We start from the raw sequence: 27463 nt of genomic DNA, 5'->3' as shown, positions 1-27463 counted from the left end.
TCCAGAGCTTATCCGGGCGTGGTGGTATATGCCATAGATTCCAGCATCTCCATGAGTTCAGAACCTGCCTCAAAATTAAATAAATAAAATAAACTAAGAAATAAAAGTAAAAATGAAGGTCCAGAGTTCTGCTCTACATTGGTCAGGAATGGATACAATGGCTGATTAGTGATGTCTGCTGTGGCTGTCAGGGCTGGGGGCACAGAGTTCCGTTACTGCATGTTGGCTAACCTGATCTAGGGTATTGTGAGCTCGCTGAAGCTTCACGGAGAGGAATCCTGTGCCTGAGACCTGGGCAGGAGCAAGCAGCCATGTCCAACACATAGAGACATAATGAGGATTCACATTCATCTATCAGAAGAACTTGTTTAGACATTATTTGAGTCCATTAAGGTGTTTGTCAGGAGAAGTGCTTAAAAAACAAGGCTTTTTTCCCCTCTGAGGGTAAACACTGCAGTTTGAAAACATAGGAAGCTGTCTGATGGCCAGCATATGTCCCATTTGTCCATGGTGGGCACAGAGCCACCAGACTGATGGCATTTTTAGAACATTGACAGCTGGGCTCTACTGGGGAGGGGCTTGGGGTACACAGAGCTAAAGAGGGGGTGGCTAGTGATTCCCTTGCCATTTCTGATAGTGGGAGGCTTAGGATGGCTTTGGGGGGGACATAACGAAAAATGACTGATTGTGGTTGGAGCATGGAGAACTCTGTTTTGGGTTATATGACCATTGGCCACATCCCTATATGGGGAGTGTGGTCACACATTCCAGGCCAGAAATCTTGGTAGGGAGCAGGGAATTGCCTATTGTCCTCAGATGGGTGCCTGGGTGCTGGAGTCTCTGAACCCACTCAACCTCACTATGTTTCCTGGCACAGTCCACTGCCTCACAGACAACCTGGGCCCATTACAATGGCCAAACCTCATCTTTATCTGTCTTGAATACTAGGGGCTGACAGGGAAGCAGGGGAGGATGCTATCCCCTTCAAAGAGGCCTCTATCCTACAGAACATCAGTTCCTTCACTCCCCAGCATGGTTCGTCTTTTTCGTGTGCTTGCCTGCCTGGCTTGTAGCATCACCTCCTCAAGAACTCTGCACTGTGTGTGTATGTGTGTGCATGTGTGTGTGTGTGTGTGTGTGTGTGTGTGTGTGTGCACAAGCATACATATGTGTATACAAGCAAGCATGTATATGTATGCACAAATGTGCATGTGTGTATGTTCAGGCACATACATGCCAAGGTATGTCCTCCACTTCTACCTTCCTTAGACAACAGAGTCTCTTGTTTGTCTCATACTACCATGTCCTTCTTGGTGTGGGTTCTGGGGACCTGACCTCTGGTCCATATGTTCTCATGACATCCATGGAATTACCATCTGAGAATTCACCATCTGAATGAATCTCCAGCAGGTGTCTCACACAGACTCTCTGCAGAGCATCCATGTAGCCAGTGTAAAGACGATGACGTATAGGAAGGGGTGTACCAAATAAATGGCAATGTATATGAAGGAAAAGGGAACTGTTCCTGCAAAGTGGATTTGGGGGACACTGACAGTAGCTAAAGAGCTAGAGTTAAAGACACGGACATGCAGGGGTACATGAGTAACTAGGTTAAGCGAGGGTGTCCTGTGCCAACCTGTAGGCCACCCACACTCCATTTCCCACCTTATACTCTACTTCCCACAAAATCTGCTTTGCCCTGCCCTCTCTGCCCTTGATTAGAATGGCTTTCGGACATTCTGCTACTTGAGGAAAATATTTGTCTCTATTAAAAAAGTAATATAAGTTTACTGCGGAAAATGAGGAAATGTAAATCAGAAGATCTCTACCATTCCTTCCCGTGTTCTACCTTTCCCTTCCATCCAGAGGCAGGCTGTAGCAAAGGTCTCAGCTCCCCTGGTCCAAGTGTGCACAGTCCTTCCTAGCTCAGCCCTCCTACGTCCCTGATCCCCCCTTTCCCTGCTGTGTTTGTCTTCCTGGGTGCTCTAGCCCCACCCCCACCCCTTGGCCTGGGCTGGGATAAAACCAGTCTGTCCCTTGAGGCTTTGGGGAAAGACCTACTAGTGCTGCATGTGTTGGAACAGTGGCTTCCTCTCCAGAGCCTTTTCCCTGTGACACCCTAGAGTCCTCAAGGTCCCCCTGCCACTCTGAGGATGCGTGAGTCTCAAGAACAGTCTGCTGGTTAGGGGATAGGTCTGGGATAAAGACAGAGTCAGCCACAAGAGGAGCCAGTTCAGTCCTGGCTTCCAAGTGAACCCCGCTCTGACTTCCCTGCTCTGGATCCTTTCCTACCATGACCTCTGTCCCTGTCAAAACCACAGGGATAGCGAGCCTCTTATGTGATCACCAGTGACATTAGAAAAACAGCTTCTCATCTTATGGGCTGAGCTCTCCCAGTACCATGTCCATCTCCAGGTGTGTGAAGGACAGTCAGCAAAGCGCTCAGCCAGGCTCCTTGCAGAGAACAGCTTGTTGATATTCCATAAGGCAATACTTTGTTCTAGGACTTTTATAAACATCACACAAATCTCTCCAGTAGCTGGAGGGAGGTGGGGCATGTAATTCTGTGCCCTTTGTTACAGACAGAGGTTCCAGAGTTTAGAGAAGCCAGCGGCTTGCTCGTGTGCGCACTCCAGCTACCAGTAGCTTTCCCTGACCCAAGACTCAGTGGTTTTGTTTTCCCACACTTTGTCAGCATGGGTATGAGGACTTGGCAGTGGGACGCCTGAGCTAACTAGTCTGCATCAGGGCCTAAGATCCTTTGTGTCTGCAATCCCAGGTGCTGGTAATTCCCCTTAGTCAGCTCTGCTCGGCTGTTCATCGCAGAAAGTGAGCTACTCAAGCACCAGACATTCATTTCTCACTGTTCTGGAAGCTGGGCTGTCCAAGATCAAGTTGCCTGTGCACAGCATCTGGTGAGGGCCTGCTTCCTGCTTTGCAGATGGCGCTTTCTTGTGTGTTCACATGGTAGAGAACAGAGAGAAAACAGGCTGCCTCCCTGCTCTCTTGTAAGAGCACAAAGAGGCCCCATCTCCAGGATCTAATCAGCTCCCCGAGGCTCCATTGATTTTAGGGGACACAGGCCTCCAGTCTGCTGCATTAACACAGAGCACTAGAAAACACCCCCAGTGTCCTGGATCCAGGGTTTCGGGTCAGTCTTATACTTGCTTCTGACAGAGTTTAATGTGCTTGGCTACCTCAGGGCCTGTTCCTCCTCCTTGAGACCTTATTGGGACCAATTCCCCTTTTGGCCTTGACTTGTGGTTTCTCCTTTGCTTTGAGGCAAAGCCTTTCACCCCCACTCCATGCCACCTCTTCAGCATCTTCCATGCTAATGAGTTCCCTGGCTTGCTACCCCAGCAGCTGTGTTAGCAGCTTAATGGCACTGTGACTTACAGTCTGTGTCAAGATGCCTGCAGAACACATCAATTTCAGCAAGTGTCATCATGAGTGACATGAGTGTATGACACAACAAAGTATCCCAACTGCACAGGCCATTACAGCTGGCACTGGGCCTAGGGACGGAAGACCGAGAAGATCTGTTGGCTTCACAGGCACTGGGGAATGTAGTATGCTCCCTGGCCCACTTCCTCCAGAGAACACCCGTAACTATTCTGTCTCTAAGCTTTCCCAGGCAAGCAGGTTTCTGCTCTGTGAATCCCAGTCCATTCTTTTCTCTCTGCCCCATCTTCTCATCTCTACATCTGCTTTAACCCCTCCTCTAAAGGTCTGCCCAGGTCCTGACTCCTCTGAGCCCCAGCCTCAGCTCCTACTTTCTCCCAACTTCCTGCTGAGAGAGCAAGGCACCTACCTCTACCTCCATGACAGAGCTTTATCCAGATCACTTTATCCTGCCTTCCCCAGTGATCCCCAGGATCAGAGCTTGGATCCATACTTCAGTGTCCTTGGGGGGGCATTAAATGCAATGAATAAATGTCCTTTTGTTACCAAAGTATGTGTATATCACAAAATACTGATAAACTATCCAAGGTAATAATTACTAGCAATGCAGACTCCAGTTTTTCATTTTAGTTAGTATTATATGTATAATATATATATATATATATATATATATATATATATATATATATATGAATGAAGTTCATAGTCTTTATATAGTTTCACTTCTAAAGTATTTTCTAAAACACAATGGTAATGACTGGGTTATATTTCACTACATGAATGTTCCCTATTAACTTGGTCAATATTTTCCTATTAGAATTTTAAGTCCCTTCTCCTTCCCTTCATTCCATTCTTCGTTTTTCCCTTCTCTCGTTCTCCTTTCCTTCTTCCCTTCCATCCTTTCCTCCTCCCTTCCCTCCTCCTTTCTTTTCTTCTATTCCCCCGTCTTCATTTTTTTCTTCTGCCTTAGAAACAACACTACGGATGAAGGTCTACGAACAAGTCTTTACCCATTTTTTTTCTGGTTTTTCTTTGGAAGTCTTTACCTTTGAGTAAAGGCTTTGAATATTTTGAAATCTTTGTCTAAATGAGAAACCCCACTGTATGGTGCTGCCCTCAACCCCTTCCCTCCCACATGGGATCATTTGTTGCAGTTTTCCTCATGGCTGTGATCTTTGGGGCATTATTGCAGCAGGCCTTTAGGGAGCATCCATTTTAACCAGCCATAATATGTGTCATGCATAGAAGAAAGGAAAACACAAACATGAAAGGTCTTAGAGTCAGATTTCAGAGAACATTCAAACTACTGCCGTGGATGGGTAGAGGGATGAGTCGGTAAATGAGTCATTGTTTGGATGTATGATTTGATGGATGAGTGGGTAGTGAATGGATGGATGGATGGATAGATGGATGGGTAGGTGGGTGGGAGGATGGATGGATGAATGGATGGGTGGGTAGATGATAGATGGATGGATGGATGGATAGATGGATGGATAGAAGAAAAGACGGTGGGTAGATGGATGGATTGATAAGTAGGTAGATGGATAAGTGAATGGGTAGGTAGGGAGCTGGATTGTAGGTAGGGGGGATGAATGGGTGGAAGGATTGGATGAGTAAAATTATTGATGAATGAGTAGCTGGTTTAATGTATATGTGAGTGAGCAGACTGCCTGGTGGATGAGTAGGTAGATAGGTGTTGGGTGGATGGGTAGGTGGAGTCAGCACTCATGGTGACTGTGGAAGGAGCTATGCAGAGCCATGCCTGTCTCTCACTTCCACCTTGCAGTTCTGAGCAGCTGCAGAGAGACCCCTTGTATAGTGTGTATTGCACAAGCAAGCCATAGAGGTAACGGTGTGATGCTCTGAGCCTCTTTCTTCTTCCTGAGCAGGAATGTGCTCAGCTCCTTATTGTGACCCCACGAGGCAGGCAGACCTCCCTGAACCAGCTGCTGAGTTAGACCTGCCTTGAGAAAGAGGTGCTGGATCTTAAGCAGGAGATGAATATTCATTGGCATGAACCTTTGCAAACTCATTTGGGGAAAAAAAATTAGATCAAGAGAAGTAATCAGATTATTAAAAAGTGCAAGGACAGAAGGCGGTGGTAGAGAGAAAAAAACCTGCATTTAAAATGCAAAGAGAGAGTCTCTTCCTGCGGAGTAGCGCTGACCTCCTGGACTATGCACCAAGAATAGTTAAGCTCTCCCCCACTTCTGCTGCATAAAAATGTTTTCCGAAGCCTCCATTGAGAAAGGAGGGGACCGAGGCAGTGGGCACCCCTCCACCTTTGGGGAAAAAATTATCAAATAATATTTTGAGGTTTCCGTCTTATCTTCCTTAGATATTGGGAAAAATTGCGGGAGCTAAAGAGGCTCTGGTGAGTGGTGAGTGACAGGTTAAAGGGCTCCAATAAAGATTAGATGGTCCACTATCTCCTGAGGAAATTGCATAAAAGTGGTTATTCCCTCTTGCTTCTATTAATTTCCTCTTCCTGGCTGCTTGGAGAAGCTTCCTAACCTGATGCTGCAGACAGGGGACGAGAGGAGCGTTCCATTATCTCAATCACTGCGCTGTTTATGAGACACTTAATCTGTTTCTTTATAAAGTAATAGTACTGTAGGTGATGGATTCCATGTCACTGGAAGGCTTCGTGCAGGAACGGGAGGAGAGGGGCGTTCTCGAGAGCATTCTAAGCAGCGGGGCAATTTGTCACAGCTTTGAGGTGCTGAGACTGGGGGGGGGGGTGGTGATAGCATTCCAAGGTGACCTTCTGCTAGAGATGACACATGCCAGCCTCCTTGTGTTGCTCATAGGGGGAGGGAATGTGTGTTTTCCTTGGTGGATGGGAGGTATGTGTGTGCTTAGGAGTAGAGCACTCAGGTCTCTCCCCCCCAACCCCCTGCTCAAGTCAGGAAGAGGGAGACATGTATATGTCTCTGTTCTGCCATTTACCCTTTGTCTGAACCTGGTCACTTACAATGCAGGTAGGAGCCTCCCCCCTTTTAAAGAAATAAAGACACCTGTGGTCCCATCCTGTGTCAGAAATGCATCCTTATGTTGTGGTGTCTTGTTATGGTCCAGGAATACACAGGGATGTGCAAGTAGCTTCCCAACCACCCTTATAATCCTGCTCAGATGATTCTTGTCCAACTCTTCTCTGCACGTGTCCCACCTCTTTAATTCCTGCTCTGTCACCATCTCTACTTCTGAATCTTTTGTTGTTGTCTTTGTTGTTGTTGGAAACTGTCTCCTGTAGTCCACACTATCTCTGAGCTAAGGATGACTTTGAACTTCTAGTCCTCATGCCTTGACCTCCCATGCGTTGAGATGACAGACAGGTACCACTCTGTCTGGCTTATACAGGGCTGAGGATGTAGCCAACAGCTTTATCTGTGCTAGGCAAGCAAGCACACTACTGACTGAATCTCCTCACTAAGGCTCCCTTTCTGAAACTTATCTTCTAGGAAGATGCTTCATGAGGTACTCATCTTATAAGGCTGGATTCCCCAAATGAGTGTGTCTGGCTGACTGGGCCCTAAGCATAGTTCTGCTTTAGAGCAGCGTTCTAGTCTGTTTCACCCCATCAGAAAGGGAGCCCCCAAAGCCCAAAACTCTCTTTGGCACACACAGTGCTGTTCCTCTTAACAAGTCTCCTGGCTTCCAGTGGGTCCTCAGCAAACAGTGGTTGAATGGAGATGCTCATCATGATAGTGGTGAAGGGACTGTAATTCTCTATAAGGAAAGAAAACTAGATTTTGAAAATATTAAGCCAAAGAATTGTTATATACCTCAAAAGTGTTTGCATGTGGCTAACAATATTTAACTTTTCTTTTTTTCTGTAAATCAGTCCTCTCTCTCTCTCTCTCTCTCTCTCTCTCTCTCTCTCTCTCTCTCTCTCTCTATCTGAGTGTGTATGCACATGTTCATATGAGGGCCACACACATGCCATGATACTCATGTGAAAGTCAGAGGGTCATGAGATAACCTAAACTATTAGTCCTCATCATCTACCTCATTCAAGGCAGAGTTTCTTACTGTTTTCCCACTGCATTTGGCAGGATGTCTGGCCTGTGGGATCCTGGGAATTCTCCTGTTTCTGCCTATATAGTATCCCACTGTAGGAGTACTGTAATTCTGTCCTGGCATCCCAAGCTTAGGTCCTCACACTTGCACAAGGAGCCCTTCACATTCATTTCTTTGATCCATAGGTCTATATATTCTTTGCCAGAATTGACTTAAATGCTCAATTATCACTTCTAATTAAAGCTATTATTTTTCTCAAGGGAAGTATGCCCTTCTTTCTTATTTTTCTTAGTAAGAAACAACAGTGTCAGCATCTATTTCTGATTAGTGGAATCTGATACAAGATGAGCTTAAAAGGTTTTGCAGACTAGCCTGCCACTTTAACTGTTATTTAAAGCATAAACTATATGAAAAAACATTGTGCTGGTGCGATTACGCATTACAGTCTCCAAGTTCAGACTAGGAATTTTAGAAAAGGCCGTCCTTACAAGTTACAGACTGTCTGGACACAGATTTCATTAAAATATTAACATATGGAATGTGACTATATCGCAATTATAGGTAAAATGTCAGCCATCTAGACAGAAATAGTCTAAACAGAAACACATTTTTCCAATTGTTTCTAAGACTAATGCCTTCTTTGGGACTCCAGTGTCTATTCCGACTTTAAATGGTAAAGTCATCTCAAAGAAAACTTGACTTTCTAAAAGGGTGCGCAAACTGGGTTGAGGGGAGCTGTCCTGGTGTGGTACAAGTGCAGGTTACATCACATGTTCGGGTTTATTCAGTACTGCTGACCTGTGGGCTGTTAGAAGGATAGGTAAATATGTTATATAACAAACAAACTGAGGCTCTGAGTGGTGCTGTCATCCACAGATGTTCACCGTGGTGGGAATCAGCAAGTGCGATGCTCATTTCCTTGGGGACTGCAGAGTCAGACCTCTCTCTCTTCAGACTGTTTCTGGGTCCCTCTCTAAGGTCCACCTTCTGAGGTTCTGGGGAGAGAGTAAAGAAAGTGCTTGCTGTGTAGGCATGAGTACTGAGCTCAGATTCTCAGAAGCTGCCTAATGAATAAATAAAGCAGGGCACAGTGTTACATGTCTATAACCTCAGTGATATGGGCACATGTAGAGGCAGGGGGATTGCTAGAGCTCATAGGCTGACCAGCCTAGAAAAATTGGAGAGCTCCGAGTTCAGCAACCTGTGTCAAAAAACAAGGTGGACAAGTGACTGAGGAAAATACCCAGTTTTGACTTCTGAACTCCACATGCAGGCGTGTGCACATTAATGTCCAAATGCTGCATTTGTACCTGTATTCACACACACACACACAAACACACACACAAACACACACACACATAAACACACACAAACACACACACACACACACACACACACACACACACACAGAGAGAGAGAGACGGGGAGAGAGAGAGAGAGAGAGAGAGGATATACCCATAATAAACAAGACATAGTTTAGCTTGTAGTTCCTCTCCTTGGAGACCCAGTCACCCAGAACAGAGACCGCCCCAATCCCTTCATCAAAAATCTCAGAGAAAGTTGTCTTCAAAGCCCACTTTTACATATGGGTATCAGGATGACTGTTTATGCCGTTAACTTATTAAATGTAATGTGAGGTGGCTTTTAAGTGCTGGGAAGAAAGTGAAAACACTTTGTTCTTCTTGAATCAGTACATTAAGAAAATTACAGAGTGGCAGGGACTGAATATGAATGCATGAGTAGCCACCAGCTTCCCTCTCCTTGCCAGGGAGGTATCCTGCTGAATGGAAGCAGCAGAACCAGGCAGGGTAGGGATGCTGGAGACTCAGTGCAAAGGGGTCTTCTCCAAAAGAGAAGAGCAAGATGTAGAGAGAGGAAAGGGCCAAGACAGAGGAGAGAGCCCTGAGTAATGGGCTCAGAAAGGTAGGTTAGGGAGCCAGATTTGAGACTGCCCTATGTGTGACAGTTGATGCTTTCTGCTTAGGGTTTTATTGATTGATTCTTTTGTTTGAAAATTCAAACTTATTCTTTTTCTTGCTACAGAGATTTTCTATTGTTTTCTTTTGAATGTGTTAACATGGGTCAGTGAGTGGCCTATTTCTGATGTGTGTTACAACAGCAGTTATGGTTTGCCTAATAGTTCTAAAATGACAGTGTACCCAGTGTGTTTCAGGGAATGTGAGTCTCAGGAGATTCACTGCAGGAGAGGCCTTTTGGGGGGAAAAGAAAAGGGGGTGGGGAAACAAATGCTGACATTTAAGACCTTGCTTTTTGAAGTTCTGAGACATTCTGTGGTAAACAATGAACTTTATTCTTTATTTTTAGGCCCATATTTTCTGTAAGTAATGAGCATAGAACACGCAAAGAATTTGTACTCCTTGTGATGCAATTGGCTTACACCATTCCAGAATTTTCCATATTACGGAGTTTCCCTCTAATCTGCAATGGGCTCCCATCCAGGGCACATCCAGGGTAACTTTACACTGTCTCCTCACTCAAGTGAGCAGCGGGTGGAGGAATCGCAGTGTAGGAGACGATTCCTTTTTCTTGTCTTGGCAGGGACGTGGTAGATGTTTTGAAAATAGCTTACGTGTATCTCATCACCATCGTCTCTCCCACCAAGGGATCCTAGGAATGTTTTTAACCTCTCCATGTCCCAACTTCCTCATTAGCAAGATGGAGATAATAATGGCCACCCCGAAAACACATAAGGGAGGTAACAGATGGTGGTACTGCTATTATTAAAGAATCCACCACACACGTTCAAGGGGGAACGACATATTTGAGAAGATGAGCTTCTTCTAAGTGGAAGCCTTTACAACAGGCGACAATCACACCACACTATAATAGTGTCCTGGCTGGTTTTATGTCAACTTGACACAAGCTAGAATCATCAGAGAGGAACGAGCTTCAGTGGAGAAACTGTCTATAAGATAGGGCTGTTGTTGGGGCTGGGTTCTATAGGAACGCAGACCAGCGGTTTCTCAATTAGTGATTGATGGGGGAGGGCCTAGCCTAGTGTGGGAGGGGCTACCCTTGAGCAGGTGGTCCTGGGTTCTATAAGAATGCAGATTGAGCAAGCCATGGAGAACAGGACAGGAAGCAGCTCTCCTCCTGATCACTGCATCAGCTCCAGTGTGAGCTCCTGCCCTCACTGCTTTTAATGATCCATTGTTATATAGAACGGAGAGCCAAATAAACTCTTTCCTTCTCAAATCGATTTTGGTCATAGTGTTTTATCTCAGTAATAGTAATCCTAACTAAGACAAATAGTGTGGCCACAATAGATCCAAAACTCCCCAATGGCAGTTTGTAACCCTTGTGGCAGGGTCTCAAAAGGTGGACTGGAAATATTTGTTGAATGGATTACTGAAGTTTGTAGGGAGCCCAAACAAGTTGACTGGGCCGTAAGTTTTACCCAATCTTAAGGAAAAATTAATCAGAGTTGGTTTTAGGGGAATAGGAAGAAGCAGGAAAGGGGGTGTTAAAAACAGCCTTTAGGGAGAGAGGAAAGAAGGGATTATAGTTCTGGGGGCTGCAAGGATGAGGTCACATATCTTAGGTCTCAGTAGATGAGACCTGGCCATAGCTTGTGGAACACTATGGAGACAAACATTCCGGAACATGATTCTTGATAGCCTGGCTCTCCAAGACATCAGGAGAGGTACCCATAAGTGAGCACACCCAGAGTAAGCACCAGGTTACACCAGCTCTTCCCAGGCTTTCCCACTGTGTGTGCATGAAAGGTGACTCAAAGTTGCCTGTAGAGCCCCATCGTTTTTCTTGCCCCGCCCTTGAAAGCATATCAAGATGCAATTAAGGTAGACTGGTGCTTTCAAGGCAGTGACCTTAAAATCACTTTAGTTTTTTGGTAAAGAATTGCTGTAAACTCTAGTACGTTAACCATCATTCATAGCGAGTTGCTAATGAGCACATGTCAGCGTCCTTTGTGTTTGTTGCATTATGACATTTAAGAATCAGAAGTCTGGTCATTGCCAACAAGACCCCCTTTTATCCGAGACTGTAGGCTGCGTTCCTTTATCAAGGGCTCAGGGAAAGGCCATGATTGTTAAGGTAGGAGGAAGAAATAGATATTTGTGTAGCAAGTGCCCAGTTATACAATTAGACTCACCTTACTGATAAAATCTGTTGACAAGCCTGAGAGTGGAAAAATCACTTTTTACATTGTTCAAACGAGAAGGGCCATTGTCAAGATGTTTGAAGAACTGAAATATTAATCAGGATTCTCTCCTTCTGAGATGCTCACTCTGTGAATCTTGGTGTGAGGAGGGAACTCGACATCCTTTTGTTTTAGGGTGGCAACCTTCATTTTCTATTCCCAGGGATACCGTTCTTCTATTAACACTCACATGGTCTTTGTGTTGTAGCCTGTCCTGCGGGGACCTTCAAAGCCAGCCAGGAAGCTGAAGGCTGCTCCCACTGCCCCTCCAACAGCCGCTCTCCTTCAGAGGCGTCTCCCATCTGCACCTGCCGGACGGGCTACTACCGAGCAGACTTTGATCCCCCAGAAGTGGCGTGCACTAGTAAGTGTCTAGTAAGGGCTGTGGGCTGGGCAGTCTGGTTCTTTGATTGTGCAAATGGTGGACATGGAGGGAGGGAGAGGCCAGGTCACACCCGCCTGGGAAATGCTAAGTGGGGGCGCTGGCCATGGTGCTGAAAGAGAGGGCTTTCTGTTCCCAGCATCAAACTGTTGGTTAAGATTGTCTTCTTTCATACCCCTCTTTCCAGATGGGAGGATCCTCATCTCACATACACCCAGGGCAACTTCTGCCTACCACATTTTAACACTGCTCATCTAAAGAGTTGTTGGTGTGTGAAATCAAGATCTACTCATACATTGCAGTAACTAGTAACTCTCGCATTTCTTTCCTCCAAGATGCCCCCCTCTCTGGTCCCTGAAGTTGAAAATAATTCTTCAGAGAACCTCCCCATATGTTTGCTTCCCTTGAAGTTCTCATATTTACCATCTATTCACTCTGTAATTGCCTTAGCTACTAAATGAAAGTCCTTGTGTATCAAATCTCTATATTTATCTCCTGTGTCCCTTGTAGTGTCCAACATCTGGTCTCCTGCCAAATGACAAGACTAGAAGCCTGACTACAGTGTTCATATGAGTGTTTCATATTCTAGAGTTTGAGGGTTAAGGGATCAGCTATATTCAGTCTTCCATCATCTGAGGTGAAAGAAAAGCAGCCATTCTTCTGAAATCAGAGGAACAGCTGTACTCTCCGGGAAGGGAAAGGGTAATTTCTCCTGGTCTTCTTTCCCATAAGAATGGAAAGCAGAGACCATGGTTCTCCCTGAGCAGCACTTTATACAACTTTTCCTTCTCTAAATGTTAAAGCCCCGAAGCAGGGATGCTCTCTCCTCTCAGTATTCCCATTGCATTCTGGGATCAATACTTCAGGTTAGCCTGTAACCAGACTAGAACCTTCTTCTGCACTAGATGCTCTGGTGTGGCTCACTGTGAGCATACACTGTCCCATAGCTAGTTCCCTCTCAGTCCGGGGAAGAGGGCTTCAGAGGTATATTTCATACACACAATTTGATAGACAGAAAAAAATAAACTGTTCTGGGTAGAAGAATTTCTCAGTCCTGGCCTTGTAGCATATATAACCTTTGCTAGGTGCAGAGGGGAAATGAAAGCATCTCCTAGATCAAGGTCCTGTGCTCGATCGATGCTTATAGATTTGAGCTGAGGAAAAGCTCATCGCCTTGTAAACTGATTTTCCTGGCCTTCCTTTTCAGGTGGGCGGAGATTGACAGAAATGATTCCTCTCTTGCTACCCAGAGTCCTCGTCTTTCTGTGGTGTTGTCTCTTCTTATAATTTCTAAGGGCCTCCTGGATGGCAGTCTTCCACGAGCCAATATTGCCTAAAAAGCAATATTGAAGATACTTTAGATTCCATTAAAGATGCTAAATCACTACCTGGGTGTTCAGACCAAACACCAGCCTGCACAGCAGGCAAAGAAAGCATCCACTCAGCCTCTGGCCCTTGTACTTCTGCTCACAGCCTCTGGCCAGGCTCCATCTGCAGACTAGCTCATCCGTATACAGGCCCTTAGCTTCCCACTTCATGGGCCCAAATTGTCAACTCACCTAGCCTCATGCTAAGGTTACCTGGAAGAAGTCAGTCCAATGGCCAGAGGTCAAGAATGCAGACGAGCTTCTATTTTATGGCATTTATTTAACAATATTCCAGCCCTCCTCCCTGATATCAGTTGTTGGGGAAAATATGAATATTCCAATGCCTCTGGTTTGAGCATGAAAACCCCACACTATCCATATCCTGAGACCAGCTTTAAATTAGACCACACAGCTTTCCCTTCCCACCTCTGATCCAGCTGGCCCTGGAATACTCACCAATGGGGTTCCACTATACTCTCCCTTCTAATCTTGACGGGAAGGAAGTCTGCCACCCTGGATAATGCACCTTTGCACACACCCATCTCTTACACATCTAGATTAGAAGGAAAGATCAGACTAGAAACTGCTAAATCAAAGCATACTTGACTTTTTCAGGCAGGACCAGTAATAGCTCCTGAACTCATTGTCCCTTATCCTGGAGGGGGCAAGCACTTGGTGAGGAGACTCAGGGGGCAGGACATGGGTACAACACAATTTTAGGCAAAACATGCGTAAATAAAGCTACTATTTCCTTGAGCCTCATTATGTATTTGATTTATTGTGTGCCAGGGAAGTACTGTATGAAAAAGTCAATTTGTTGGCTTTTATATTCTCATTAGGGTTTCCTTTAAAAGCATTCTAATTGGAGGTGCCATCTGTTCTCTTAAAAAGGCACGGCACATCACCACAGTAAATAATTTTTCAGATTCAAGGAGAATATATAGAGCTGTTGAGGAAAGGCACAGCCCCGCGTGGTGGCCCCGGGGCTCCTGACTAGTCCTGCGAGTCAGTCTATCGAGACAAGTGTGCAAGGGTGTGAGCCCAGCCTGAGGGACTGGTGAAGGCCTGGAGCTGGGAGAACTGGTTCACCTTGTGAAATTAAGGCTTTGTCCTGCCAGGAAGCAAATGTAGGCCGCCTGGGCATTGAAGACGAAGAAGATCTATATTAATAAATGTATGGGGATAGTGAGCATCTGTCATCTCCTGTGCTGTGAACCAGAGGACAGAGCAAACAGGAGAGTCCAAGAACACGACGAGGCCTCCAGTGTCAGAGGACCTTGGGTCTAGCTTCTGGCCACTGTATTGTGTTCAAGTGAGATTACATCAGCAGTCTACTTCCCTTAAAACATTTTATAAATACACTTACAAAAACTTTATAGATATAAAACATGCCTTCTGCATGGTTATACCTATGCTATACTAAGAATTATTAGTATGTTTTTCAGTACTAAGGATGAAGCCTATGGTCTTTTTCTTACTAAACCGATTACCTCTGAACTAACATCTCAGATCATGCTCCCTGATCCTCCTTTTTATTTAATTTAATTTTTTTTTAAACTTAGGTCTCACTAAGTTGCCAAAGGAAACCTGTGGTAACACTTTTGCTTCAGCCTTCTTAGTAGTTAGGGTCACAGGCCTGCACCATTGGGCCTGGGAAAACCAAATATTTCTAATGCATCCTGTTCATCTTTGGAGGCGTCATGTGTGTGGTGTATCTTTGTAATGTTAACATGTTTTTGTAGGGCTGGAATGAGAGCTTTGTTGGTAAAACACTGATGATCTGAGTCTAATCCTAGAACCCACAGAATAAAACTGGATGTGATGCTCACATGCCAGTGCTGGGGGCAAGCAGAGCCAAGGCTCAGTGGCCATTCAGCTAACTTACTTGGTAAGGTGTTGGTGTGTGTGTGTGCAGGTGTGCACACACACACACACACACACACATACACACACACAAACATACACACACTATGCATGCATTAATGCATGCACACACAAAGGAGTATGTATGCACACCTACACACATGGGACCATGTGCACATAAAATTTTTCATTTATCCCGTCTAAACATTGACAATGAGAAATTCTGTAGCCCCGTTTGGGCATATCTGTATTTTCTTTTTCTTCTTGTTTCTTACATTTGTTAATTTATTTATTCACTTACATCCCACTATCAGCCTGGCCCCTCTTTCCTCTTAGTGTGCCCCCCCTTGAAATTCCTCCCCTTCTCCTATGAGAAGGGGGAGCCCCCCACCTGCAAGTCAACCCCCTACACACACACACACACACACACACACACACACACACACACACACACACCAGTCACTTCAGGACGAGTCTCATCCGATCTCATTGAGGCTAGACAAGGTGTCCCAGTTAAGAGAACAAGATCCACAGGCAGGCAACAAATTCAGGGATAGCCCCTGCTTCAGTTGTTGGGGGACCCACATGAAGTCCAAGCTGCACATCTGCTACGTATGTGTGGGAGCAGGGTGCATTTTTTTTTTAAATCTACTAGTAGTGCTAGAAATTCCCTTGATGTCTGAGAGGCCCTGGAAGCCTTGCCTGTCCAGCCCATCTTTGAGGCTCATCAATGAACTCAGTGAGATATAGGTGTATCCCAAGGCAGGATTAAAGGGGAAATGGAGAATCTAGTAACCTTAGGGACACAGGCAGAAGTGGCTGTTTATTCCTACAGAATCTGAATTCATATGACTTCTTTTGGCCTTCTTTTCCCCTCTCTTTCTTCTTTCCTTCCTTCCCTCCTTCCTTTTTTCTTTCTTTCCATCCTTTCTCCCCCTCTGTTTTTATTTTCTTTGGCTCAGGGTTACACAGTTATATCTCTGGCACTGGAGGGCGTGGCCAATGGATCCTTGGTGAGCTCTGGCCCAATACTTTTCCACACACTCCCAGGTGACTTTATCCTCTCAACTTCAGCCATGCACAGGATGAAGTGGAAACTTGGGGAACAGTTAAAGGTGGGCTTCAGCTGACCCCTTATCCCTTCCTGACAGTGAAACTTCAGAGGAAGACTGGTGATCTGGGCACTGTACTTCACCATCAGTGAGGGTGTTCCAAAGGATCATATTCAGTAGGAGGCCTGAGACAGAAGGGGAGACCAAAGGGGTATCAGGGACAGTGTTGTTCCACAAGCAAGGAGGGAGTTCTAGGAAGGTGCTGAGGAGGCAGATCTGAGATTTGAGCTTGCTGTGATTCAGTAAATGTGGTTTTTGCATCCCCATCTTGCCTGTAGGAGACAACAACCAAACATATTATTTTTTTCTGCCTCTACAATGCACTCAACACTGAAGGTTTCTAGAGGCCCTACAGGTTTGGACATTTCTCCCCACCGGCAACAAGTAATCCTGCCTCAGTGGGTATCATCCATAAATTCTTTAATTCATCTGCGGTCTCAAGCCATCTACCCATCTATCTACAGGAAATGCTTGATTCTACAAGGCTACTCCTCAGCATCAGATACTAATCAGAAGCCCCAGTGCTTGAACCTGTGCTTCTGAACAGCCAACGATGTAAATTCAGGTTCCCATAAATCCCAGTTTGACTGAAGTACCCAAGCAGTTCCCAAGACTATGAAGGACATTGTTCCCAGCTCACTATAAAGAATATCACAAAGGGGATGGGTACATGAATGTACAGGTGAAGCCAAAAGTGGAGCTACCACACCAAAAGAAGCCCATAGAGGTATCTAGAAGTCCTCTGAACCCAGTGTTTTGGGGATTTTGTGGTTATGAAACTCAGTTACACACCCCTGGTTGTTTACTTTCTTGGCCATTGGTGATCAACTTAATCATCAGCCCATCTCTTCTCTCCAAGATCAGGTGCTTGGACAGCTCTACACTCTAATCCTGCCTTGGTAACCAGTCCACATCTTGAAACTTCTTGCATTTAGATGTCTGCTTACTATGGAAATGCTAAGGACTTTAAGGGCTGTATACTAGGAAAGATGCAAAGACCAAAGACTAAACACATCTTTACAGCATCTCAGTTTTCTCCTGCTGTTCACATGGTGCATTGCCCGGACTCCCCAGAACCTGAGGAGTCCTGGAGTGGCTTAAGATACCCTAATCTTAAGAAGGTCTTGAGGAAGCAAACAGACTCAGCTTTTACCCATAGTGTTTCAAAGATGGACTTGGGTCATTCATTTGCATCTTGACCTTCTTCTGCCTTCTTTGTGAACTTGGTCTCATTTCCTCACTGTTCCCCATCCCCCATTTCTTCCCACACTCTCATTCTGTTCTGTGCCTCTCTGGGTTGTTATGAGGATTAAGCAAAATCATATTATAGCATCTTTGGCCCCGTGCCTGGTTCATAGTAAACTCTCAATCGATGTTAGAACTTGCTTTGGTTATATCCCTGAAAAGTGTGAAGTGTGTAGAAGATAGTGAAGTTTCTAGCAAAATCGGATGTTGGAGATCTGAAAGTAAAATCGATGTGTTTGGAGTGGGGGTGGTAGTGGCAAGTTTTGGTTCAGTCCTGAGAAGAGCCCATTGGCTGCCCATAAACCACATGGTCACCATGACCTGAAGACCCCTGATGACAAAATAGCAGTTGATCTCCTGTACTTAGGCATGCTATGGGGAGGGAAGGGCATAAGTAAAGCACAGCTAAGTCACTCAGGGCTGTTGGAGCCAGAAACTCAGCAGGAGTGATGGCACACAAAGCTGGACTTCAGTTCTTTTGTAAAGGTGGGGTTCTCAAGTTAGCTAGGCTGGCCTTGAACTCACTATGTAGCTAAGGATGACCTTTGATTCTTGATTCTATTGCTGATGCCTTCCAACTGCTGAGATTGCAGGTGTGTGCCACCTTGCCTGGCTCAGCCTTCAGTTCTGAGGGAGCTGGGACAAACTGTCTTCTCCAAATGACAAGAGAAGGTCAAGATGGTAAGGGGACCACGGCAGAGGCAGCCAGAGGGAGCAGACAGGAAGAGAGGAGGAAGGGCACAGCCAAGTGAAACCAAGCATCAGGGTGCACGACTTCATTTTAAATAATTCCTAGTTTACTGGGGGATGGAATGGCAAGGAGGAATTTATGAAGCAAACGAAAATAGATAATTATGCCTTATAAAATTGCTGTCTGTGAAAGACCATGCAGAAGGACTGGTGTGAAAATAATTACCTTGTTACATTTCTGACCGCAAAAACCCTTCTTTCTGTCACCCACACGGGAGAAATTTTGATGGATCACAGAGGCAAGCTGGAGCTTGTCCTGTTTCTTTCATTCCTTCTTCAAGTGCATTGAGGTGTCCCTTGGCGGCTTTGGATGGAGAAATAGAATGAATGGGGGCTTCAAGGTGACTCGGAAAAGAAGGTACAAGGGGTGGGGCAACCCTTTAAGGCTGGATCCCTGGAGGCTGTTCCTGATCTTCTTTTTGACCCGTAGAGAGGCAGGGAAGCTGAGTGGCAGGAGTGAGGGGCTCTGAGTCTGGCTCCAGTACTGTGAAATAGGATAGGTTGTGGAGCCTTCTAGGACATCACACTTCCTCATTGGAAAAATTGGCAAAGATGAAACTCACACCACAGGATGAAAACTCAGGCCTCACTTAGCCAATGCCACCCTGTCTGAGAGCAATGTAGGGGAAGCTCACAGGGAGGGTGGTGGCAGTCTTCAGCTGTGTTCCCAGTTGAAGGGTCAAGATCCTCTCTCTCTCTCTCTCTCTCTCTCTCTCTCTCTCTCTCTCTCTCTCTCTCTCTCTCTCTCTCTCTCTTTCTCTCTCCCTCTCTTTCTCTCTCTCTCTCCATCTCCCCCCCCCCATACAGGGAAGGAGTCTTAGAGCAGGTAGGGCAGGAAAGTTCTGTATCCTATCAAGACTCTTCACCTAGGACAGGAAGCTTTATCAGTTGGGAACTGCTTGCTGTTTGGATGCTGTGCATTGAAGATGCTTTCAAATATTTCCAAAAGTCAATCTTTTCTTCCGAATTTGTCTGTTAAGATAGGGTTGTCAGCAAACTCAGAGGAGGCTGCTCCCTTCGTCATTAGCTCACATTTTGCTGACCAGGGGTTTAGTGAAGGAATCTCCATATGTCTCAATGTACTTACTGCAAGAGGGAGGTTTGATGTCACATTGATGGATGCATCTGTGTCGTACCTTTGAAATACCACGATTTTCAAAAGTTTAACAACTTTTATGTTTATACATTTACATGTGTTTACATATGTATCCATGTTCATATGGAGGCCAGAGGTCAGCATCAGCGTCTTCCACCTTATATTATGAGATATGATCATCATGGTACCTGGTATTCATCAATTTGACTTGACTGGCTAGAAATCCACTGGTCAATCCCAGCACTGGTGTTACAGGTGTGCACCGCTGTGTCCGATTTTACACACATGCAGGGGAACTGAACTTAGTTCCCTTTGCTTGCACAGCAAACTCTTCACCCACTGATCCATCTCTAGCCCCCATTTTCGTTTTTGACTAGGAGAGAGCTGCTTTCTGTTTGTTTTGTTTTTTTGAGGAAAATCCAAGCAAAGGTCATAAGTGAACAAGAGTCAGGGCAGGATGCTTTCTGAACCCCTGGTCTGGGCTCACACCCTGTACCAGCTTGGGAGATGGTTTATAGATATGGATGGAGAGTGGAAAGAAGGTGGCTGCAAGCTGCAGGCTATTTAGAACTGTCACCCTGTTTTGAGAAGGGTCAGCATCGCCTGTCTTGTCACGGGTGCTTGGCCAGAATAGGTCTAACCCTTATGAAGCCCTGTACAGCTTGAACTTCTAAGCTAATAGCCAAAGACTCTTGCTGACCATACTTCAGGTTTTGTGGTAAGAGCAATCAGAGTAGTGGATTGCCAACATCTGGAACAGCAACAACAGGGCCTGTGTCCCAAACTTCTCCATGCATGTTTTCTTTCTCTGGCAACCCTGAGAAAGAGTTCTCCCTCTTCAATTAAAAAAATAATTGTGTTGATGGAGAGCTCAGACATGGTGCTAGATGACCTTTTCCAATGCAAGCCCCCATCACCCACCATTGAAGGGGAACACCCCCAGGCCTTGGGTTGGGGCCTCCTCCCACACTTTGACATTGTATTGACCTTTGGTTGATCAATGAGAACCAATGTTTATGTTTAGTGGGTTCCATGTTTAAGGAAAATGGATCTTTTGTTATTGTTCTATAATCACCTTCATTAACTAAATATTATTTTAATCTTGCTCCTCACACAAAGAATTTCCTGCAATCCTTAATCCCTGTCACTCCTCTGACACCTAATGTCTCAGGGCTTCTTTTTTTGTGGTTGTTTTGTTGTTGTTGGTTTTTGTCCATATACAGGTTTGTTCACTACTGCATGCTGTGTGGAGGTCAGGGAATAACTTCGGGCTTCTTCTTCTTTCACCTCGTGTGTGTGTGTGTGTGTGTGTGTGTGTGTGTGTGTGTGTGTGAGAGAGAGAGAGAGAGAGAGAGAGAGAGAGAGAGAGAAAGAGAGAGATGTATGTTTGTGTTGTGTGCATACAAACATGTGTGTATATGATATGTTATTTGTAGTGGTTTGTGTGATGTGTGTATGTATGTGTGTATGTATGTGTATATGGTTTGTGTGCATATGTGTATGTAATATATATGTGTGTTTTGTGCATATATATATACATATATATATACTCACACACACATATATATTATGATATAGTGTATTGTGTGATATTTGTATGTGTGTGGTGTATGCACACAAGTGTGAATGCCTCTGCATGTCTGTACAGTCTAGGGAAGGACAGGCACTGGGTGTCATCCTCTGTCACTCTCTGCTTTAGTGCCTTGATATTCAAGGCACTTGCTTCCCAGCTAGACCAGCTAGTGAAGTATTGGGATCCATTTGTCTCTGCCCCTACTCCTCAATGCTTGTTTGTTAGCATGGGCAACCATACCTGGCTTTTTTATGTGGGTGCTGGTGATTCACATTCAGGTGGTCCCAGTTATGAACTAAGCACTCTTACCACTGTGCCACATCCCCAGCCTCTTACCCTTATTTTTGAGACAGGGTCTGGAGCAGAAGAACTGTCACCAGATACATGGATTTGGGTCTCTTCTGTAGGAGTCATTATGACCCTGTTTCCATAGGCCACTGCACTTTAGGAGAAACAGCACTGGCTGCCCGGACTTATACTTTCCTGCAGACTCTTACTCTTTCTTTGAGACTCAGGCACTGATTTAAGTGTAAAGCTCCAGAGATAGGAGGGGATTGGTGTAAAATGTCTAATTTCCTTCCCCCCCTATTTTAAAAATAAGCCTAAAGCAGTCCTTCTTGCCAATGGTGGGTCCTTTCTTTACATGAATGTTCTTCTGCAGTCTTGGACAGTGGCCCTGATGTGACATTTTGGGTTCCAGTCACCAGAAGGAAGGATGGATAAGGGAAGAATGCCGGGACTTGGTGGCAGCTAAAGCCAAAGGTTCTTAGATGTTTGCTTCACTTCATCCCAGAGGCTGTCAGTCAAGCGTGTGCACCTCTGTACCTGTCCCGTGCCAGGCTCCGCATTCCTTGGGAAGTAGATGCTCCACTTCTCACAGGGAATGTTCTGTAGCAGTTGCCCAGCATACACTTACTTTTCCACTGGACTAGAAACTCTCGAGGCACAGATCTCATTTTCTCCCGTTCTGAATTTGATTCAGTAAGAGCTCATCCCAGCTTATTGATAAGATTCCTGCTGTTGATGTGATGCAAACCACAGTTACCTCCTGATTCCATCTTCTTCTCAATAGTTTTGTTCCTTTTCTAAGAACAATGGGAATATTGGCTTTTTAAAAAATTATGCTTACTTAAATAATGCGTGCAAAACACCCCTTTAATGTTGGACATATTTCACATGCCCAGTCAATTGTGTTTACTTTGTTTTTTTTTTATAAAGAACAAGAAACAAGCTTTAGACCTCTACATTATTCAACACAAAACAAGACAATAATAAGTGAATGGAAGGCACCAGAACACTTTGGATCAAATGATCCAGGAGAGCCCTTCTAGCTTGGCAAGATGTTGATGTTATCTTGCCTTTCTGAATCTGCCTGAATCTTCTTGATCTCCAGCTCTTTAATGGGATCCCAGCTCACTTCCTAGATCGCTATCCAGGTTTGCTCCATACAGGATTCTGGTCCAAATCAGCCAAACACCAAACCCATGTTTCTGTGTGAAGTATAAGACAACTATTGCTGGGCCTGGGGAACTTTCCTGGGTCACCATTGTTGGTATTGAATCACTGTACCCCTGTGGTTGACTGTTGCCCCTGCCAGGGATCCAGATTCAGAATCTACCCTTAATTCTCTTAGACTGGTTATGGCTGTGGTTCAGTCTCAGCTGCTGTCATTACTCTGCTCAAAGTCTATTGTAACATATGAATGTTATCATCCACAGTAATCAATGTATGACCAGTACAGTCATCCCCCTGTGATTGAATACAGGTCTATCCATTTTTTAAAAAATATAAACAGCGATCCTGTGGCAGAAATGCACAAGCAAGCCTTAGGGAGCACATATTTACCTCAAGGTAGAATTGCTGAATTATAGGTACTTAGCAAGTCAGTGGATGCTCCCAGCATGCTTTCCCAAAGGACTCGACCAGTTTTTACCCATCTAGTTGACTATGCATCTCATTTCCCCATGTGGCTCAGGATGTTAGTGAGACTTTTAATCTGTGCCAGTTTAACTGACCCCTCATTGTTTTGCGTATATGCGAGTGAATATTTTTTAATACACTTGTCAGGCAGTTTATTCTGTCTGTGTAGAACCCTTGCCTTTTCTATTTTTAAGCTGACTTTCAAAAACCCACTAATTACTTGCAGCATCTTTCTTTCTAGTTTCTTTTTATCTGTAACTCTATTATAGGTACATTTCCTGTCATATCTATGTATTCTAATTTTTAAACTCAGACCTAACCACCTATTTCTTTCTGGCATTGGGGTTTTGACTGATGACTTTGTGTCTGGGCATAAAAATCCTGTCTGGGAAAGGGTTTGTGTTTCATCCATCCATGTATCTGGACTGTATCCTTGTGTAGTATGTGGTACTGACATTTATGTTCATTTTATGAAAACGCAACAGGCCACCAGCCCCATCAGAACTACACACATATTAGTCATGAGCTCCCTTCACTATAGAGTGAACACACATGCCAAGTTGTCTGTACTCTTTCTCTTTGATCACCTGGGCTGTTCTGATACCAGCTTTAAAGATGGTATCCTTATGATATATCTTAATGGCTGATGAACTAACCCTCTGCATAGCATTCATTTCTCAAAAACATCTTGTCACTTACTAAAAGATGTTTCTTTTGAAGATGGGCCTTAGGACTAGTTGGGCCCATTTCATATGCAATCCTGTTTAATGGGAATTGGATAACACTGGGTATACAGATCACTTGGAAGTTACTGTCTTCTCTATGATGTTGAACCTTTTTATCTGAGGACAATGAAGTCAAGTTTCCTTTTATGACCTTCAGTAAGGTTTTATAGTTGTATTACAAAGGCTTTGTGAGATTTGATCCTAGGTATTTTATTGATTCTGTGACTTACTGTGAATAGATACTTTTTTTTCATTATTTTTTAAAATGAACAATCATGGGTAATAGATGCTTTGGTAACTAGGAGAGTACTGAGCCTCCTTCTACTGGCAGAATCCATCAGAGGCTAACCACCAGGATAGGAAGTAGAGGGGTATTTGCCACCTGGGACACACTAATTTCTAAGATTACTGTCCACTCTAACAACTAGAGTATGTAGGAAGTGTCAGAATCAAGACTTGACCCTGAATAATATATGGCTTCCTGAGATTCCTGCCTATCCCTTTCAGATTCTTTATGTTTTAATTTTTTTGAGGGGGGGGGCAGGTGGTAGCAGGACAATCAGAAGTTCATGCACTGGAGCTGGGTCATCTACATAGTGAGTTTGAGGCCAGCCTGGACTCCATGAAATCTTGTTTCAAAATGAAATAGTATAGATCAGAAAAGAATAGAAAGAAATAAATTATACTTTGGTTAGTTCATGCCTTGCTTCATTGATGGCGTATCCCTGAGACTTTACAGTGCATTGGGTACCATGAAAGCCCTGGTTGGCTCTGTACTCTGGGAAACTGGTTCTAGAGGAGCCACATTGCCTTTCATTTGTGATCTTTGACCCTGTCATATCTTGGTGCAGAGTTGCCAAGTCTTAAGATTCACAGTATCCATTGCCATTGATCCAGTTTTCAAATTTGCCTTTGGTTTTTACATTTGTACCAGCATAATAACAGTCAGTAAGCTCTGGATGAAGCAAGTTAATTTTAAAGAAAGTTAACAATTCCAAGTGGTTCAGATCCCAAGTGCATCAGTTAGGAATGACAGCCGGAAGGAGAGCTCCATGGAGATCTTACCCAAGTAAGATCTAGCTTCCTACAGTACAGGAAATGAAGTGTTTACAAAGTTTTATGACAGTTCAAGACTCAGACAGGCTAATTCTGCTATTTCCCATCACAGAGAACTCCTTGGAGCTTGTATCAGCGGGGCATGGTCTAACATATTGTCTGCATAGCAGAAGATCATGAAGAAGAAGAAATGATGTTCCCTGACAGGAACTTAACCTGGGATTCCATGACCATAACCTGCCTCATTTTTCAAGGCTTCTAGCAAAAAACTTCTGAAGGTTGTATCTTTTAAAAAACGACCCAATATAGATCTCTCTTTGGATTGTAAGGTATTTGTGGATTCTGAGTGGTATGACATCAAAGCGTTCCCTCTCTACTTCCTCATTTGTGTTATCTGTGCTCTTGGATGGACAGTGACCAGAGGCTGGCTATGAGAACACTCTACTGAGGTCTGTTACCCCTGGCTAAAGGTCTTCATCAATCCTCCATAAGTTTCTGTAGCCCTCCTGTCACCCAGCTCCAGTGTAGAGTCGAGAGAGGAACTGTCTCTTTTCCTGGGAAGTAGAACACATCCCTCTCTCCCTGGCAATTAGCTCTATTAAATTCGTCAGGGAAAACAAGAACTTCTCTGTACAAACACTGGTACGTGGTGAGGTATGTGACACCAGGCTACTTGATGCTCCTGAAATCCCTCTCAGCAGGGTCTCTCGTTGTTTTGACTAATCATCTCTTTCCTATTACTAACTGTTATGATTTGGAGAATTGCCTGTGTATAGGCCCAATATGTCAGAGACTCCAATGAGCAGTGCGTGCAGACTTATTTTCATAACCCTGGAACCACAGTGGGTGGGTTCTCCTGCCCCTAAAGAAAAAGAGCTGAAATGATCCTGAATCAGAGTTTGCCATCAGCATGTGAGTTCTGCCTTCTGCCCCCATATACCCCAGATTCTGTTGTATTTTACCTGTGCCTTGCGCACTTAGGGACCAGGACTGCAGCCAAGTCTCTGTGCTGGCACCTCTCAAACAGCTCCATCACTTCACTCAAATGGTTTATTTCCTCATTCTCATGCTGAAGACAATGGGTCTACCTTCCAGTTTGTTAGGAAGATCAGTTTTACTAAGTGGTGCACAAAATGCTAAATACACAGAACTCTGTTGAATGTTGACTAACACCATTCCTCTTTTCTTTTAACTAGTCTCTGCAAAAATCAATTCTAGGGAACAAACAATATTAGTTTCCTATGGAATCAGTGCCAGGTTAAGAGGTAACCAGTAGACAAACAATTTGTCTCATTACCATGTATCCACTCACTGGGAGGAGAGAGGTGACAGGTGTATATATCCTTGTAGCAGACCCACCTTGACCTTGACACATTTTTGATTACGGACAAGCCATATGACCTCTCTGAACCTCAAGTTTTTTCATCATGAAGATAGGGATAATAAACACTCAGGTGTGGATCAAAACTGGTGATAATGTCTATAGAAAGAATATTACAACAATTTGATACTCTTTCTCTGTTGGTCCTTAATCCTGGCCCAAGTCACTCTGTCTCTCATCTGCATGGCTACTGTAGTGCTATCCAATTACATTAAACAGTATTGCATAATAAAATGAGCCCAACTATCCCTAAGGCCTGTCTTCAAAAGAAACATCTTTTAGTAAGTGACAAGATGTTTTTGAGAAATGAATGCTATTCAGAGGGTTGGTTTGTCAGCCGTTAAAATATGTCAGAAGGATACCATCTTTAAAGCTGGTATCAGAACAGCCCAGGTGATCAAAGAGAAAGAGTACAGACAAGTTGGCATGTGTGTTCACTCTGTAGTGAAGTGAGTTCATGACTAAGATGTGTGTAGTTCTGATGGGGCTGATGGCCTGTTGCATTTTCATAAAATGAACACAAATGTCAGTACCAAATACTACATAAGGATACATTCCAGATACAATGGATGGATGAAACACAAACCCTTTCCCAGACAGTATTTTAATGCCCAGACACAAACTCCTAAAGTCACACATAGCTGCTCATCAGACTCTTTCTTATAAGACATTTATGGTTCCTGTCTGAGCTCTTCTTGGACTTCTGTACCTAGTGTGTTCAGTGTGGGAGAGGAGTCAGGGGATGAGGGCAGGGGAGAGAAGGAGAGCTGAGCTCAGGTTGTAAAGTGTCACAGTGACACATGGCAGCTAGAAGAGGGTAAAGAAATCATTTGTCTTTCCTTGTTTCGTTTGGTTTTGACTTTGCTTTAGAATAAGCAGTTACCAAAGAAGGAAACTCAAAGGAATGTAGAGCCACATTCATGCTTATTTGATTGCAGTCACACATCTCTGACAGTTGTGGGCATGTCCTCTGCCAGGTTATGTCACCTTCCAGCCAAGCTTGCTTTCATCCCTATGTTCTACATTTAGTGCAAGGCATAATAACAATGTAGCTGATTACATTTTTGACATAGTTTGCACCCATAGAAAACATCTACCTCTGTATTTCCCATCTGCTACTGCCTCCTGGGTGATATCCATTTTTCTATAGACTCTCAAGGACTTTTCCACCTTCTCTCAGGAGCCTCCCAATCACTTAGTTGTAGCTCCTTTAATTAGCTCTGCCACGGTGAGCAAGGGGGATGGAGATGCTCTGACAGAACCCTCATTTTGGAGATCTAACATTGAGTCTATACTGAGCACACCACCCAGTGTTTTCCCAAGCGCTCATACCTTACTCTCTCTCATCATCTTTACCCCAATGTCATCTTCCCTTCCTCCTCTCCACTGCC

At 44.5% G+C, this 27463-nt stretch overlaps 1 protein-coding gene across 2 annotated transcripts in view; it reads left to right on the top strand.

The window, feature by feature from the left end:
• Positions 1-27463, top strand: part of EPHB1 (EPH receptor B1) — a gene marked incomplete at its 5' end in the record, with an annotated part of 415761 nt that overhangs the window by 265448 nt on the left and 122850 nt on the right. For both annotated transcript variants that reach the window (XM_080934568.1, XM_080934567.1), the window contains one exon: positions 11811-11966. In XM_080934568.1, coding sequence (XP_080790694.1) covers positions 11811-11966 — 156 coding nt within the window. The remainder of the gene's footprint in view (positions 1-11810; positions 11967-27463) is intronic.

Source organism: Micromys minutus (assembly GCF_963924665.1).
Source record: "Micromys minutus genome assembly, chromosome: 21".
In the NCBI taxonomy this organism is placed as follows: Eukaryota; Metazoa; Chordata; class Mammalia; order Rodentia; family Muridae; genus Micromys; species Micromys minutus.
The sequence above is the reverse complement of the archived record's forward strand: the minus strand, read 5'-3'. Positions and strand labels throughout refer to the sequence as shown.